Source organism: Gigantopelta aegis, chromosome 8 (assembly GCF_016097555.1).
Source record: "Gigantopelta aegis isolate Gae_Host chromosome 8, Gae_host_genome, whole genome shotgun sequence".
NCBI classification, from domain to species: domain Eukaryota; kingdom Metazoa; phylum Mollusca; class Gastropoda; order Neomphalida; family Peltospiridae; genus Gigantopelta; species Gigantopelta aegis.
The window spans coordinates 31,984,259-32,000,854 of NC_054706.1; the positions used below are offsets into that span (position 1 = coordinate 31,984,259).

At 36.4% G+C, this 16,596-nt stretch overlaps 1 protein-coding gene across 1 annotated transcript; it reads left to right on the forward strand.

The window, feature by feature from the left end:
• Nucleotides 1–849: 849 nt before the first annotated feature.
• On the forward strand, nt 850–1,776 carry LOC121379619 (adenosine receptor A2a-like). Its single transcript, XM_041508266.1, has one exon. It carries the CDS (start codon nt 850–852, stop codon nt 1,774–1,776), a length of 927 nt encoding a protein of 308 aa, XP_041364200.1.
• Nucleotides 1,777–16,596: the final 14,820 nt, after the last annotated feature.

The window sequence follows — 16,596 nt, forward strand, 5'->3', positions numbered from 1 at the left end:
TGCTTGGGAACACATGGAATGCCCTGGCAACGGCCGTTCTGGATTCGCCTGCGTCTAGTCGGCCGATGGCATTGTTTCTCTGCGGTTCACTGAGACGTGGCATGTCCTGGATTGTCAACTGTCTGCCAGATACAGAGGCCAGGCAAGCGAACACCCTGCACTTTTATACTGTCGGTGTTCATGTTGCACGTGCAGACAACGCACGTTCAGTGGTGGCATGGTTTGCACGTGGCTGCGTTTTTGCGAATATTCACATTTTGGAACTTTATTGTACAGTAGCTGCGTTTTATCGAATGTAACCGTGGGAATGTGTTTGGGACATGCAATGACCTTATATTCACAAAGCATGAACCGGTAGGAAACATAAAATCGGAGTTATAACCCATTTGTACCCTTTTGCGTTTCTTTTTTTGAAGAGTATATATATATATCAGATCTGGACAAATTGAAAACTAAAAAAAAACAAAAAATTTAATGTCTTGGCGGGGTTTTTTTTCTTCGGGGTATATTGACGGTTGGGCAATATTTAGTTAAAAGTGGCAGAGGTCCCGCCTTTTATGCACGAGCTATGATCGGTCTTCCCACCCACGTCCTGTGCACATCTACTGGATTTACACTGGGGAAGAAACGAATTACTACTATTTTCCTGACTAATATGTGGATATTTCGACATGTAGTCAAAATAGTGAGAGACAGAACCCTTCCTTCTTGGAGACGATTTCTTGATTTGTTGATCAATGGGAGTTTCTTATTCTAGACAGGACGCCGTGCCGAAATAGGCTGCCAAGAACTAGAACACAGTATATATATATACATTATATATTATAGTAGTCAGTGGAAAAGCGTGCCATGGCGCAGAATGCTACGAATGATTCTGAAGTGGATTTGCCAAACTCCAGCATTGTGATGCTATCGGTGTTTGTGTCTATATTCACGATCCCCGTCATACTGATTGGAAACGGACTCACCATCGTCTGCGTCTGGCGGACCCCGAATCTGAAGACCCTCAGCAACATGTACATCGTCTCCTTGGCAGTGGCAGACTTCTTGACCGGTTGCTTCATACCTCTGAACCTTTCCGTCATGATCCAGGTTTCCAAGGAGCTCCACTTCAACGAAGACTTCTGCCTGATGCTCATATCTGGAAACCTGATCACGGTCGGGGTGTCTGTGACGTCAATGATCCTCATCGCTGTCGACCGATACCTCTACATCGTACGTCCTCTGCATTACGCCACGCTGATGACGACGGGGAGAACCAGATTCCTGATCGCCGTGTCCTGGGTGGTGTCTGGCAGCCTCAACCTCGTTCCCATTTTCCACAACAACTGGGACCCTGCGGTGGGATGCGCCTTCTTTCAGACGATCAACGAAGACTTCTTAATGTACTACGTCTGCTTGTACTTCTGGACAGGAAGTACGATTTCTGCCATTTTGTATGGCACTATTTTTCGAGTGGCTTGGAGACAGCACAAGACTGTGACAGCGCTGTACGGGAAACCTGCGTACGGCAGTCTAACCAAAGCTAACTGGCAAAGGCTGAAACTCTTCTTTGTGGTGTTTGGGATATACTTCGTGTGCTGGCTCCCTCTGACAATGGCATTCATTCTGGGAAGATTCTTCCCCGTTCCTCGTTCTGTATCTCATGTCACAATTACTCTTATCTACGTCAATTCTAGTGCCAATTGTTTTGTGTATGCGCTGATGAACAGGGAATTCAAGCAAGCCATGAAAGCGTTCGTTTCTGATGTTAAAGGCTATTTGTGTTTCAGTTAAAATGAAAATATCTAGGTCGAATACTTTAGCTACCAGTAACCAGACATTATGGTGTGTGTCACTTTCGAGCCCAAAACTTTCAAACGATCAAGATATCATTATAATATATCCCGTGATTACGAGCATGAATGTTCAGTTTTCTTAGATAAAGGAGTTATTGGGATGTGGGAGGTGGGAAGAGTAAGGAGAGGACTCGGTGTTTTTATTAGTTGTAGAAAAGGTGTACTTAATGTTTGGTTGAAGTGCTCCTACTGGCAGTAGCTACTGGGAATTTACCTAGTAGCTCAGTTGGTACAGAAACTGGACTCTTGTAATGAGAGTCTGTGGTTCGAATCCCCTTAGTGCAGGTTGACTTTTATTATGATTTGTGGAGTCGACGTAGAGACTGGGTATGTTCTTAACACAGGAATATAATTATAACGCAGTTAGGACCTGTAACAGTTCAACTGCCCGTGGCCCACAGCTCCGGGACGTAGCTTCACTTGAGGAGGGGAGTATGCAGTAGTGTTTGGTTAAAGTGCCCCTGCTGGCAGTAGCTAGTGAGAATTTCTTATTAGCTCAGGTGGTAGAGTTCGAATCACCTCGGTGCAGGTTGATTTTTATCTGTTACAAAGGTACATGATATAGAGTAGTACCGAGGGAGGTATTTCTTGTGACAGAAAGAAAGAAATGTTTTATTTAACGACGCACTCAACACATTTTATTTACGGTTATATGACGTCAGACATATGGTTAAGGACCACACAGATTTTGAGAGGAAACCCGCTGTCGCCATTACATGGGCTACTCTTCCAATTGGCAGCAAGGGATCTTTTATTTGCGCTTCCCACAGGCAGGATAGCACAAACCATGGCCTTTGTTGAACCAGTTATGGATCACTGGTCGGTGCAAGTGGTTTACACCTACCCATTGAGCCTTGCGGAGCACTCACTCAGGGTTTGGAGTCGGTATCTGGATTAAAAATCCCATGCCTCGACTGGGATCCGAACCCAGAACCTACCAACCTGTAGACCGATGGCCTGCGACGACGCCACCGAGGCCGGTTTTCTTGTGACAGTGTCACACACATGATTAACGCAGAACTATTATACCGAGACAAAAAAACAACAACAAAAGCAACAACCCCCCCCCCCCCAAAAAAAAAAAAAAACCCACCAAAAAAACAAAAACAAAAACAAAAACAAAAAAAACAACAACAACAAAAACAACCCGAAAACACACAATTGTTTATCAAACATTGTTTAATACAGCTAGTGTTGAGCTTATAAGATTAAATGGTGAATTAATTGTTAATATAATCCATGACAATAAAATGCTGTCTAATAATACTTTTATATGTTTTATAGATTTTGTTTCAGAGATGGTAGTGGGTTGTTGTGATCACTTGACGTCCATGTGTATTCGGGAAGTATTCGGGAAGCATTCTAGGAACATAAACGTTCGGGAAGCATGCGTCTAGTTCTTGGTGCATTCGGAATGAAAATTTGGAGGTGCTGGGTTCCGTATGCTTTCCGAACACCCCGAATGGACCTAGAACATGACGAATGCTTTCGGAAAGCGTGTGGAAAGTATGCGGAAAGAGTTCGGTCCATTCTAGGTCGATTCGCCGTGTTCTGAAAGCATTCGGAAAGCATACGGAAAGCGTTCGGAAAGGAAACCTTTCGAAGTCAACATGCGGGAAGTATTCGGTTTATTCTGAAAGCATTCGGAAACCATACTGAAAACATTCGGAAAACAAACGGAAAGCATTCGGTGATACATTGGGGAAAACACATTCGGAGGGACATTCGGCCAGTTTTAAAAATCACACCACTTTCGTATACGGAAAACAAACGGAAGCTTATTCAGGCCAGTGTGATCGCCCCATTAGTAAGTAATTTATTGAAAGTAGATATTTAAGAAGAAATATTGATATAAACAATGTTTGGAACAAATTAAATTTTACAAATTATGAACAATGACCAGTAATCCGTACATAATATGCATAGGGCCTACATCATTACAAGACATTACGTAGTTTGTTGTTATTGTTTCACTTGTTGTTGTTGTTGTTTTTTGGGGGGTTTTAATTTAAAAAAATTAATGTTTTTTTTTTTTTTTTTTGCTCCTTTGGTAATAATAACAACGCCAACAGTAGTATTAATAATTAATACATTACCTATACCAAACATTGTATGCAACGAAGCACTACATGGAGGAACACGTTTTAAATAATTAATAATACATTAATAAGAGGATATTGGACATGGACAGAGCTTATGTAGAAAAAATCATCATATAATTATATCTGAATGAATGAATGAATGAATGTTTTAACGACACTACAGCACAAACATATACATCGGCTATTGGGTGTTATAAAAGGTAAACATATGGAAATGAGAAATGAATTTTGTTTTTTTTTAATTTTTATTATTCACCTTTCACTGTTACAACAAAGCCTACCCTCTATCCAGAGAAGAAACAGGGGACAGGTGGTCAACAGGACCTAGGAAGTTGTATCAAACAAAACAAAATATTATAGAAAGGTGAATAGTTTTTTTTTTTTTAAACATTCATTCACACCTAATTTAATTGATACACACCCACACACCGACACATACATCATTCATACTAGTATATTCCCTCAGCTTCCCAGTCACAGAAAAACAGTAATACCATAAACAAAACCCTGTTCAATCACTATGTATATAAAAAGAGTCCTAAAACAAATATGAACTGCTGGGAGCAAAGCCACAAAGACATTTAATTGGACGTTTTATCAAAGAGCGGTTGGTACAATACACACTTTTTATTAAACAGATGCAGATTATTTCTTCCCTGGTAGATTGTATATTCAATTTTATATCTATGTTGAACTTCCTTTTGAAAATATTTAAAGTTGAGGTTTGATTTTTGGACTTTGCATTTGTGAATGTGAAATTTAGCAAAGAGTAATAAAAAATCAAATACAGCATCTGTTGTTATGTGGGTTTTTTATGCCAAGAATTACCAGTTCTTCAGAAAGACTCATATTATTCACATGGGTACAACTTGCCGTAATCCAATGGATGAAATCGGACCAAAATTTGGAAACAAGTCCACACTCCCAAAAAAGGTGTGATAAGGTTTCTTTTTGCCCAGAGCAAAAAGTACATTTATCATCGTTTTTTAAGTTTATTCTATACAAAAAGGTATTGGTTGTTAATATTCTATTTAATATTCGATATTGAAACCTCCTGAGTTTGAGAAATGAATTTTTAATGACACCCCGACACAAAAATATACATCGGTTATTGGGTGTCGTAAAAGGTAAGTATATGCAAATGATGAATGAACCTTTGACGATACCTCAGCACAAAAATATAATTTGGCTATTGGGAAGGAAGGAAGGAAAGAAAGAAAGAAATGTTTTATTTAACGACGCACTCAACACATTTTATTTACGGTTATATGGCATCAGACATATGGTTAAGGACCACACAGATTTTGAGAGGAAACCCGCTGTCGCCACTACATGGGCTACTCTTTCCCATTAGCAGCAAGGGATCTTTTATTTGCGCTTCCCACAGGCAGGATAGCACAAACCATGGCCTTTGTTGAACCAGTTATGGATCACTGGTCGGTGCAAGTGGTTTACACCTACCCATTGAGCCTTGCGGAGCACTCACTCAGGGTTTGGAGTCGGTATCTGGATTAAAAATCCCATGCCTCGACTGGGATCCGAACCCAGTACCTACCAGCCTGTTGACCGATGGCCTAACCACGACGCCACCGAGGCCGGAAAGGAAGGAAAGAAGGAGGGAAGGAAATGTTTTATTTAACGATGCACTCAACACATTTTATTTACGGTTATATGGCGTCGGACATATGGCTAAGGACCATACAGATATTGAGAGAGGAAACCCGCTGCCGCCACTTCATGGGCTACTCTTTTCGATTAGCAGCAAGGGATTTTTTATATGCACCATTCCACAGACAGGATAACACATACCACGGCCTTTGATATACCAGTCGTGGTGCACTGGCTGGAGCGAGAAATAGCCCGATGGGCCCACCGACGGGGATCGATCCCAAGTTTTACCACTTGGCTATTGGGTGTCAAATAAAGCTAAGTACATGTATATGAACATGATTATTGTGTATTAAAATTGGAAAAAAGAAGAAGATATAATTATGTAAATACAGTGTATAGACTTCTGGAGAAAATACAATATAGTATTAAAATGAAGATTAATATAATTTAAAACTTTGTATAGAAATATATATTTTTTAATATTTTAAATTAATTCTGGGTGGGATTTAAAAGACTTTACCACATTTCTGTTACTAAATAAATCTTTTCTCGTTGGATTCAGATGATTACATTCCACCAAAAGGAACATCGATATAAAAAGCGAACAAAGGTGCATGACAACAATTCAAATATTCATCAATTGTAAGCCTAGTTTTATCAATAGCGACTTCCTATCTCACAAACTCATAAGAATAATTTTTAAAAATTGAAAAATTAAAGACAAATAGGAGCGAAACAACTATTTTTTAATTTTGTTTTTATTTTGATACTTTTGTGTGGCCATTTTTATTACCATAGCAACCACATATTGTGATAAAAAAATACGCCACAAAATACTTGCATCCTAGTAGTATATCACTACTCCCTTCCGATGAATAAAGAATTCAAGCAACGTATTAAAATAATTATGTCAACTTAGGAGGGCATATTTCGTGAATTTTATGAAAAGTATTAAATATCGCATTTTCGCCAAAGTCGTCAAAACACTACCACTTTAAATTGTCATTTTGAATGAGATACCTGTAAGATAATGTCTGGTTTGCCATCAATTGGCAGAACCTAGTAACTCACATTTTCATCAAAATTAAGTTGACACCAATTTTGTAGTTACTAGCTTACGTGCTCAAAAATAGTTATTTAATTTTTAAAATATTTTTATTTAAATTCACACAGATTTAAAAAAAAAAAAAATGTTTTCACAACTTGTTTTCCTTTTCGCATACGTCGACCCAAACTAAAATAATAATAATTTAAAAAAACAAACATTTGTCACAGACTGCCGCTGTTATCATCAGTATTCGAGCTGAAGATCACTAACCTCACGCGTTCTAAGGCCAGGGCCACTAATCTTCCACCCTTGCTTGACCAATAACTTGATTATAAATAACTTGATTAAGTTGCTTACAGGGACATTCCTGAGTTTGCTGAATTTTTAAGATGTTATCGACTAACAGAGACTTTTTTAACGATTGTAATTACATATCAAATATATTTTTCTGCATAAAATGTTAGTGGCTATGTATTAAATTTGTTTATGATCGTTCTAATATTTGTACTAGGTTAAATTTCATTTTATTTCCTAAAATATAGTTTTTTTCGTACGTACGAAATTATTTGAAGACAAAATCCAGTTTGGGCTTCTTAGAAATATTAAGACGACCAGAAACACATTGTATATACAGACACTGATATTCTAAACAAGAAAATATATTTAATATGTTAGTTTAATCGTAGAACTATTTTATTAGTCCGAATCATCTTAAAATGCAGCAAACTCAGGAATGTCTCTTTAAAGAAACACAGATGCCACTTCAGACATGGCGGCTGCCATCTTGGATTCAAATAACCAATGCTCTAATATCTGGCCGGAATAGTGACTAGGTTTGGACATGGCAGGAGTATCAAACGAAAGCACTTGCTAGGTTTTAACAGGTTGATACACGGAAAATGAGTGATACATTTGCAACAACAAGTATGTCAATATGAAGCACATAACCTAACTACAAAATTGGTCGCAACTTAATTTTGATGAAAATGTGAGTTACTAGGTTCTGCCAATGGACAGCAGAGTATATGAGGCAATGACCGCCATACAAATGCATCTATCCTATGTAGACACTGCGTGGGGGAAACATAGGCACATATATTTTAGTCCTTTTTGCAAATTTTTGGTCAATAATTAATTTTGGGGCCGAATTCTTACAAAATGATTGGAATGGTGGGTTAAAAGTAGTCGAATAAACAGTTTGTAGTACATAACGGATAGGGACCATTCACACACGGTGCCCTATTTTAGTCCTTGGCCCAAATATTTGGTGAATAAGTGAAAAAATAAATTTTGGAGCCGAATTTTCCTAAAATTTATTTTTGCCGAATGGTGAGTCATAAGTAGTCGAATAAACATAGTGTTTGGTACATAATTGATAGATATCAGAAACCTTTTTGGAAGTCAGTATATTAGGCAATGACCTTCATACAAGAATGCAATATAGGCCTAGTGGGGAAAACATCGATATACATAATCTGACATCTATATCACCTCACCCCTCTAAATACAATGTGTACATCTAAACACAAATGCATCTATCGTATGTAGGCACTGCGTGAGCGAATGATAGACACATTTATTTTAGTCCTTGGGGCAAATATTTGTTAGATAAACAAACAAAACTAATTTTGGGGCCGAATTCTTCCAGAATGATATTTGACAAATGGTGGGTCATATGTAGTTGAATAAACACAGTTTTTAGTACATAACGGATAGGGACCACTCACACAGAGTGTCCTCCATTCTATTTTCTGGAAGTCAGTATATTAGGCAATGAACTTCATACAAGAACGCAGTATAGTGGTGAAAACATCGATATACATCTTCTGACATCTATAACACCCCACTATAGTACATTGTTGTATGACTGTCTTTGCCTCATATACTGACCTCCAGAAAGGGTTCCGATATTTATAGAGTGGAGGAGACCCTGTGTGACTGATCACTATCCATTATGTACCAAAAACTTTATTTATTCGACTACTTATGACTCACCATTCGGCAAAAATCAAATTAGGAAAATTCGGCCCTAAAATATTTTTTTTCACTTATTCTCCAAATATTTGGGCCAAAGACTAAAATAAATGTGCCCACCCACAGCGTACATACGATACATACATTTGCCTTTATATTTATACATTTTATGTGAATGGGTGGGGTGAACTAGATGTCAGAACACACATATCAATGCCGTCACCACTATAGTGCGTTCTTCTATGGCTGCCATTACCTCATATACTGACTTCCAGAAACGGTTCTGATATTTATAGAGTGGAGTTGACCCTGTGTGACTGATCACAATCCATTATGTACCAAAAACTTTATTTATTCGACTATTTATGACTCACCATTCGGCAAAAATCTTCTTCTTTTTTTTTTACTTATTCACCAAATATTTGGGGCAAGGACTAAAATAAATGTGCCTATAATTCGCCCACGCAGTGCGTACATACGATACATACATTTGCATTTATATTTACACATTTTATTTGAAGGGGGTTGGGTGAACTAGATTTCAGAACACATATATTTAGGAAAATTCGGCCCCAAAATTAATTTTTTCACTTATTCTCCAAATATTTGGGCCAAAGACTAAAATAAATGTGTCTATAATTCGCCCACCCACAGCGTACATACGATACATACATTTGCCTTTATATTTATACATTTTATTTGAAGGGGTGGGGTGAACTAGATGTCAAAACACATAATATTATATCAATGCTTTCACCAGTATAGTGCGTTCTTGTATGGCGGCTATTGCCTCATATACTGACTTCCAGAAAGGGTTTTGATATTTATAGAGTGGAGGAGACCCAGTGCGAGTGGTCCCTATCCATTATGTACCAAAAACTTTGTTTATTTGACTACTTATGACTCACCATTCGGCAAAAATCAAATTTGGAAAATTTGGCCCCAAAATTTATTTTTAACTTATTCACCAAATAAATAAAATAAATGTGTCTATAATTCGCCCACGCAGTGCGTACACACGATACAAACATTTGCCTTTATATTTATACATTTTATGTGCAGGGGTGGGGTGAACTAGATGTCAGAACACATAATATTATATCAATGCTTTCACCAGTATAGTGCGTTCTTGTATGGCGGCTATTGCCTCATATACTGACTTCCAGAAAGGGTTTTGATATTTATAGAGTGGAGGAGACCCTGTGTGAGTGGTCTCTATCCATTATGTACCAAAAACTTTGTTTATTTCACTACTTATGACTCAGCATTCGACAAAAATCAATTTTGAAACATTTGGCCCCAAAATAAAAATTTTAACTTACTCACTGAATATTTAGGCCAAGCACTAACATAAATGTGTCTATAATTAGCCCACGCAGTGCGTACATACGATACATACATTTGCCTTCATATTTACACATATTATTTGAAGGGTTGGGGTGAACTAGTTGCCAGAACAAATATATCAATGCTTTCACCACTATAGTCCGTTCTTGTATGGCGGTCATTGCCTCATATACTGAACCGGCCTCGGTGGCGTCGTGGTTAGGCCATCGGTCTACAGGCTGGTTGGCACTGGGTTCGGATCCCAGTGGAGGCATCGGATTTTTAATCCAGATACCGACTCGAAACTCTGAGTGAGTGCTCCGCAAGGCTCAATGGGTAGATGCAAAACCACTTGCAGCGACCAGTAATCCATAACTGGTTCAACAAAGGCAATGGTTTGTGCTATCCTAGCTGTGGGAAGCGCAAATAAAAGATATTTTGCTGCCTGTCGTAAAAGAGTAGCCTATGTGGCGACAGTGGGTTTCCTCTAAAAAACAGTATCAGAATGATCATATGTTTTCAGAAAGGGTTTTGATATTTATAGTGGAGGAGACCCTCTGTGATTGGTCACTATCCATTATGTACCAAAAACTTTGTTTATTCGACTTCTTATGACTCGTCATTCGGCAAAAATCAATTTTGGAAAATTCGGCCCCAAAATTTATTTTTTCTCTTATTCAACAAATATTTGGGCCAAGGATTAAAATAAACTTGCCTACAATTCGCCCACGCAATGTGTACATACGATACATACATTTGCCTTTATATTTACACATTTTATTTGAAGGTGTGGGGTGAACTAGATGTCAACACACATATATCAAAGCTTTCACCACTATAGTGCGTTCTTGTATGGCGGCCATTGCCTCATATACTGACTTCCAGAAAGGGTTCTAATATTGATATAGTGGAGGAGACCCTGTGTGACTGGTCACTGTCCATTATGTACCAAAAACTTTGTTTATTCGACTACCTATGACTCACCATTCGGCAAAAATCAATTTTGGAAAATTCGGCCCCAAAATGTATTTTTTCTCTTATTCAACAAATATTTGGGCCAAGGACTAAAATAAATGTGCCTATAATTCGCCCACGCAGTGCGTACATACGATACATACATTTGCCTTTATATGTACACATTTTATTTGAAGGTGTGGGGTGAACTAGATGTCAGAACATATATATCAATGCTTTCACCACTATTCCCCTGGGAATCTGTTCATAAAACGTGTCATTACTAATGATGCTTGATATAATATTATCATCTACGATTGCTTTATACAAAATTGGCCACACTGGTCCTGGTTGCGTTATATCATACATTCATAGAAATCAACTGGAGAAAAAAAATTAATAATAATTTAAAAAAAAATTAAAAATCTATCGACGAATCTACCGGAGTACAATGTTGGCTTAAAGTGTACGTATAGCTAAACTGGCGACAAAATGGTTTGAGGGCAACAAAATGTGTGACCATTTTGTCGCCGGCCTGCGTGGATCATGGGCGTATACTGCCACAAAAGCTGTACGAATGTATGACATGAATCGCGTGCCTGAATCACAAACATAACAAAGAATAGTACAGAATATACATATATATTTTCATGAAAACGAATGCTTCCCTGTTGAGAGCAGAACTCCGGTGACGTCAGAGGTTGTGTCCATGATAGGCGTGCTTGAATATTTTTTTTGTTTTTATGGAAGTACACAAAAGTGACCCATACACATACTCTAGATGATTATGATAGCATTAAACTTATACTTTTCGATATTCTTATGTACAACTTACTGAATAAACAGACCAAGCGCCGTACAAATTAATTATGAAAGTATTCGCCAGTTTATTGTTTGTTACCAGTATGATAGGTTACTTAGTGCAGAAGTCTTATTTGTGGAGTAAAAACGTACTGAAAACGACCATCAGTAGTCGGAATCCGTAATAGCGAGTATTCTTAAGACTAGTATTTTATGACAACATATCCATATGGTCTTAGTATATATGTGGTCGGTGTGTGTGTTTTTGTGTGTGTATAAAAGGTTTCGCACGCTATATATTACCTTTTTCAAAAAGTGAATTTGCATGCTTTAATTTGAAAATAGTTTACCGGCCTCGGTGGCGTCGTGGTTAAGCCATCGGTGTACAGGCTGGTAGGTACTGGGTTCGGATCCCAGTCGAAGCATGGGATTTTTAATCCAGATACCGACTCCAAACCCTGAGCGAGTGCTCCGCAAGGCTCGATGACCAGTGATCCATAACTGGTTCAACAAAGGCCATGGTTTGTGTTATCCTGCCCGTGGGAAGCGCAAATAAAAGATCCCTTGCTGCTAATCGGAAAGAGTAGCCCATGTAGTGGCGACAGCAGGTTTCCTCTCAAAATCTGTGTGGTCCTTAACCATATGTCTGACGCCATATAACCGTAAATAAAAAATGTGTTGAGTGCGTCGTTAAATAAAACATTTCTTTATTATTCTTTTTTTAAATAGTTTTTTCATTAAGAGGGTCGCCCTGGTGGGTTTTTTTTTTAATTGTCCCAAATCAATGTGACAATGTCAAGGATGGGCTGCCTTGAATCGTTGACTTACAAAGTCTTTGTAACATACATATCCATATCCATACATTATACATAATGTATACATATATATATATATATATATATATATATATATATATATATAAACATATTTTCACTGATATACACATATATTTTAGTGATTTAAATGTACCAAATTATTTTGTTACTCGTGCCTGAGTAAGTTTTGATCAGAGGAGAAAAGAAAGAAAGAAAGAAAGAAATAAGAATAAATAAATGAATAAATGAAAAAGTGGAATTTGTTGTTTTCTTTGGTTTTATGTTTTTGTTTTGTTTGTTTTGTACAGTTAGCAAACTGACATTTTACTGAATTTGTGTTTTCTTGTTTTCCTTTTTTTTTCAAATAAAAAGGTCAAGCCACTTACCCCAGCAGTCATTAAATTGTTCATACTCGCAATTTTTAAAATAAATGTATTTCTCTATTTCAAATTTCCTTTTTAAAATAACTTTTATAGCATTAACATATAAATTTCTTTTAAGCATTTTCATTGTGTAAATATAATATTTAATATTAATTGTTAACCAGTTTACAATTTTAACCAAATCGGTATTTATCATCCCAAAAAATTTCTGCAGCTATCCAAAGCTGTCGTACATTGACACAATCATAAAACAAATGTTGCAAAGTTTCAGGCAAGTCATTACAAAATGTACATTTATCTGAATCTACATAGTTTATCAAATGTAAAAAAAAGTATTTGTACCAATAATTATATGAAACAGTCTATACTGAAACCATATCAAAGTTGTGTCTTTTAAACATTTAAAAGGTAAAACATAATATTTTTCCCATGTAAAGCGGTCAAATGTTAGACCTTTATTTGCATATTTTATGTGTGCCTTTGGAAGTGTAATTTTATTATTCAAAATGGTATATAACCTTACTTACCGTGTTTGTATTTACCAAGAGTTTTAACTTAAACGGCAGAACTGGTCTTTTAACAGCAGTAAATGAATTATTTATAATATTTAATGTTTTAAAAAAAGATTTTACAGCATTCATTAGCGATGCATAATATAAAAAAAATTAGTTTTTATGTTATATTTTTGGGTGAAAGTTTCAAATTCAAAAAGGTTTCCTTGTTCATCAAGTAAGTCGTTAATGAAAATAATTTCTTTATTAGTAAAACTCCTATATAAAAATGTGTTGTTGTTTTTTAATATCTTCGTATTATATCAAATATTCAGTCCCTGGATATCTTCTGTGTTTTGTAACGTTTGGTTTTGTTGAACTAGTACCCAGCTGTATAAGGCATCTCTCCAAAACTCATTTGATATATATTATTTTTTCATTGCAATAAAATAATCTCCATATATAGTGAGATATTTAGTGTTTAAACCAGTAGTGGATTCAAATAGTGTAATTCATTTTGTGGCTTGCCAAAAAAGTCTTTGTATCCATGTAGATTTTAGAGATGAAACAAGGTGTTGTACATCTGGAACTTTTAGGCCACAATATTTATAATCTTGTGTTAATATTTCTCGCTGGACTTTTTCGGGTTTATTTTGCCAAATAAATTTGAAAAACATTTTTAAGTGTTTCTATCATATGTTTTGGTGGATTTGGTAGTGTTAATAGTAAATGGATCATTTTGGTTTTATTAAGGTTTTAAGGACAGTAACCCTTCCAAGGACAGACAGTTTTCTAATTGAACAAGTTTTAATTAAATGCTGCATTTCTATAATCTTTGAGTTATAATTATATTCTATTATACAATCTAAATTGACTGTAAAGTTTATACAAAGTATATTAAAACTTTCCCCTCCCACCCTAGTTTCCATCGTGTGTGGTGATAGACTTCTTTGGAATGCATTTTGCTACCTATCCAAATGGCTTTCGACTTAGTGTAATTAATTCTTAAACCAGAAATAGCTGAGTAATAGTCAAGTAAAACCATAGTATTATTCAGAGACCGGCATGATCAGTTTAAAATAAACATAGTATCATCAGCGTATTGTGATATCAGGTATTCTTCACCATCAATAGTAATGCCCTTTATATCTTTGTTGTTTCTAACCAAAATAGCAAAGATTTCGGCGCAAATTATAAAAATATACGGAGAAAGTGGATCTCCTTGCCTGCATCCTCTTTCGAGCTTAAATGATTCCGATATATGACCATTTTGAATTATACTAGATCTAGTTATTATAGAACGTTTATACCCATCTTTTTACTGATGATCCAAAGTTAAATATTTCTAATGCTTTTTCTATAAAGGCCCAAGATACAGAATGCCTTTTTCAAAATCTACTAATATCAAAAGATCAGGTATGTAATGAGTTTCGGTATACTGCATAATGTAGTATACTAAGCATATGTTTTCTCCAATATATCGACCCTTAATGAAACCCGTGTTTGATCATTTATTATTCTATCAAGAACCGTTTTAATTCTGTTAGCTATGCAACCTGCAGCTATTTTATATGAGCAATTTAAAAGAGTTATAGGTCTCCAATGTTTTATAAATTACTTAGGCTTATTTGGCTTTGGAATGCATGTTACAATTCCTAACTTTTGAACCACTGACATTTCTCCAACAGCATAACTGTTATTAATTGATCTAATTATGGTGTAGTTAGTAATTAGAGAATGCTAAACGATCTCCCGTGAGAGACCGTTTATATTACGAGTGCATTTTCAATTGTACATCAGCATGATCGCGAGTGATATGTACGACTGAAAACGCACTCGTAATTTTTAAATATTGTCTGTTACAGGAACTAGTTTATATTAGCATTCTATACTGACGTCCAAGAGAAACTATACCAATAACAAATGGTTTAAACCCTTTATAATTTGGATAATGTTAATGCAATGATAGTCAAATATGTTTCTGCTTTTTGTTTTTGGAATGACATTTTATTCACATCATGCCAATACACCGCGCATGAATACTAATATACAGCTTTGGAACATGCACTGGGGTTAAATATATATTCTATTCTATGCTATTGGAACATGCACTGGGGTGTCGTTAAATATATATTATATTCTAGGTTATTGGAACATCAAACATGTTTTGGTTTTTCTTCAGTAGCCTCTCAGTCGGTATGGTTTCTTTCGGTCATCCGTATTTTATTACAACACACATTACTGAAAACAAAATGGACACATACTAACCCATGGACCACCCTTATTGGTTTTTGCAACAAGGACATTTATAAAATGGTAGTACATGGAATTATTTGGACATCGTATTTTGTGGGCATGGACCTCAAGGTATAGCCTTTACGTTTCACATGAAAAATTGAATACATTATATTATATCCAACATGAATCAATCATATCGTCGTGTGATAACATATATCTTGCACTGTTGCCTAAAACGTTTTACACAGGTACGCTTGGTGATTACTGTAAAGAATTCACATTTGTTTAGTGCATTTGACAGTTCTTTTGCCATTCTTCGTGATAATAGTTGGGTCTATAAACCGTCGGACTACTGAACCTTCGGACTATTGAACCATCGGACCAGAGAGCTGCAACCCTTGGATTGATTCAAAAGGCGTTTTACGCACACTGCCCTTAAAAATTACAATGTTCAACATTTCACAGACATCACCCGTAGCAATGGGTGAACTTTGCCTTTATTTTTAAAAAAAATCACCATAATAAGTACCTTCAATTTAATGGAGTAGGTAAAATGTCAAGACATATGCCTCTTCCACATAATTTCACAGTGCGCGCACAGACTTGGGGTGCGTTCCTTTCACCTCTCCTGGACATGTTCCAACTGTTCTGTCCTGGTTGTATCCCCTCTCCAGATATCGTAAGACTTAGCAAAATTATTGGTTTTAAGGGTTTGTAACGTTTTGTATTGAGATACTTACTTGTCTGAACTTTATTGTTACTGAAAATGTTCACGAACTGTGAAGAAAAAGCTCACAAATGAACAACAAGCAAACGATAACAAATCGGATGTTGATTGCGCGAACCGTGCACGAGAAAACAAACCGAACCAAAATGATAACGGTCACGTGGTATACCAACGTCTGTGACATTGAAATGGGAATATCCCCTATAAAAATAGATTAGACCTTGTCTGCTCAACGGTTTTTTCTCAGAGGCCCGTGGCATTTTATGAAATACGAAAAATGCATTTTGT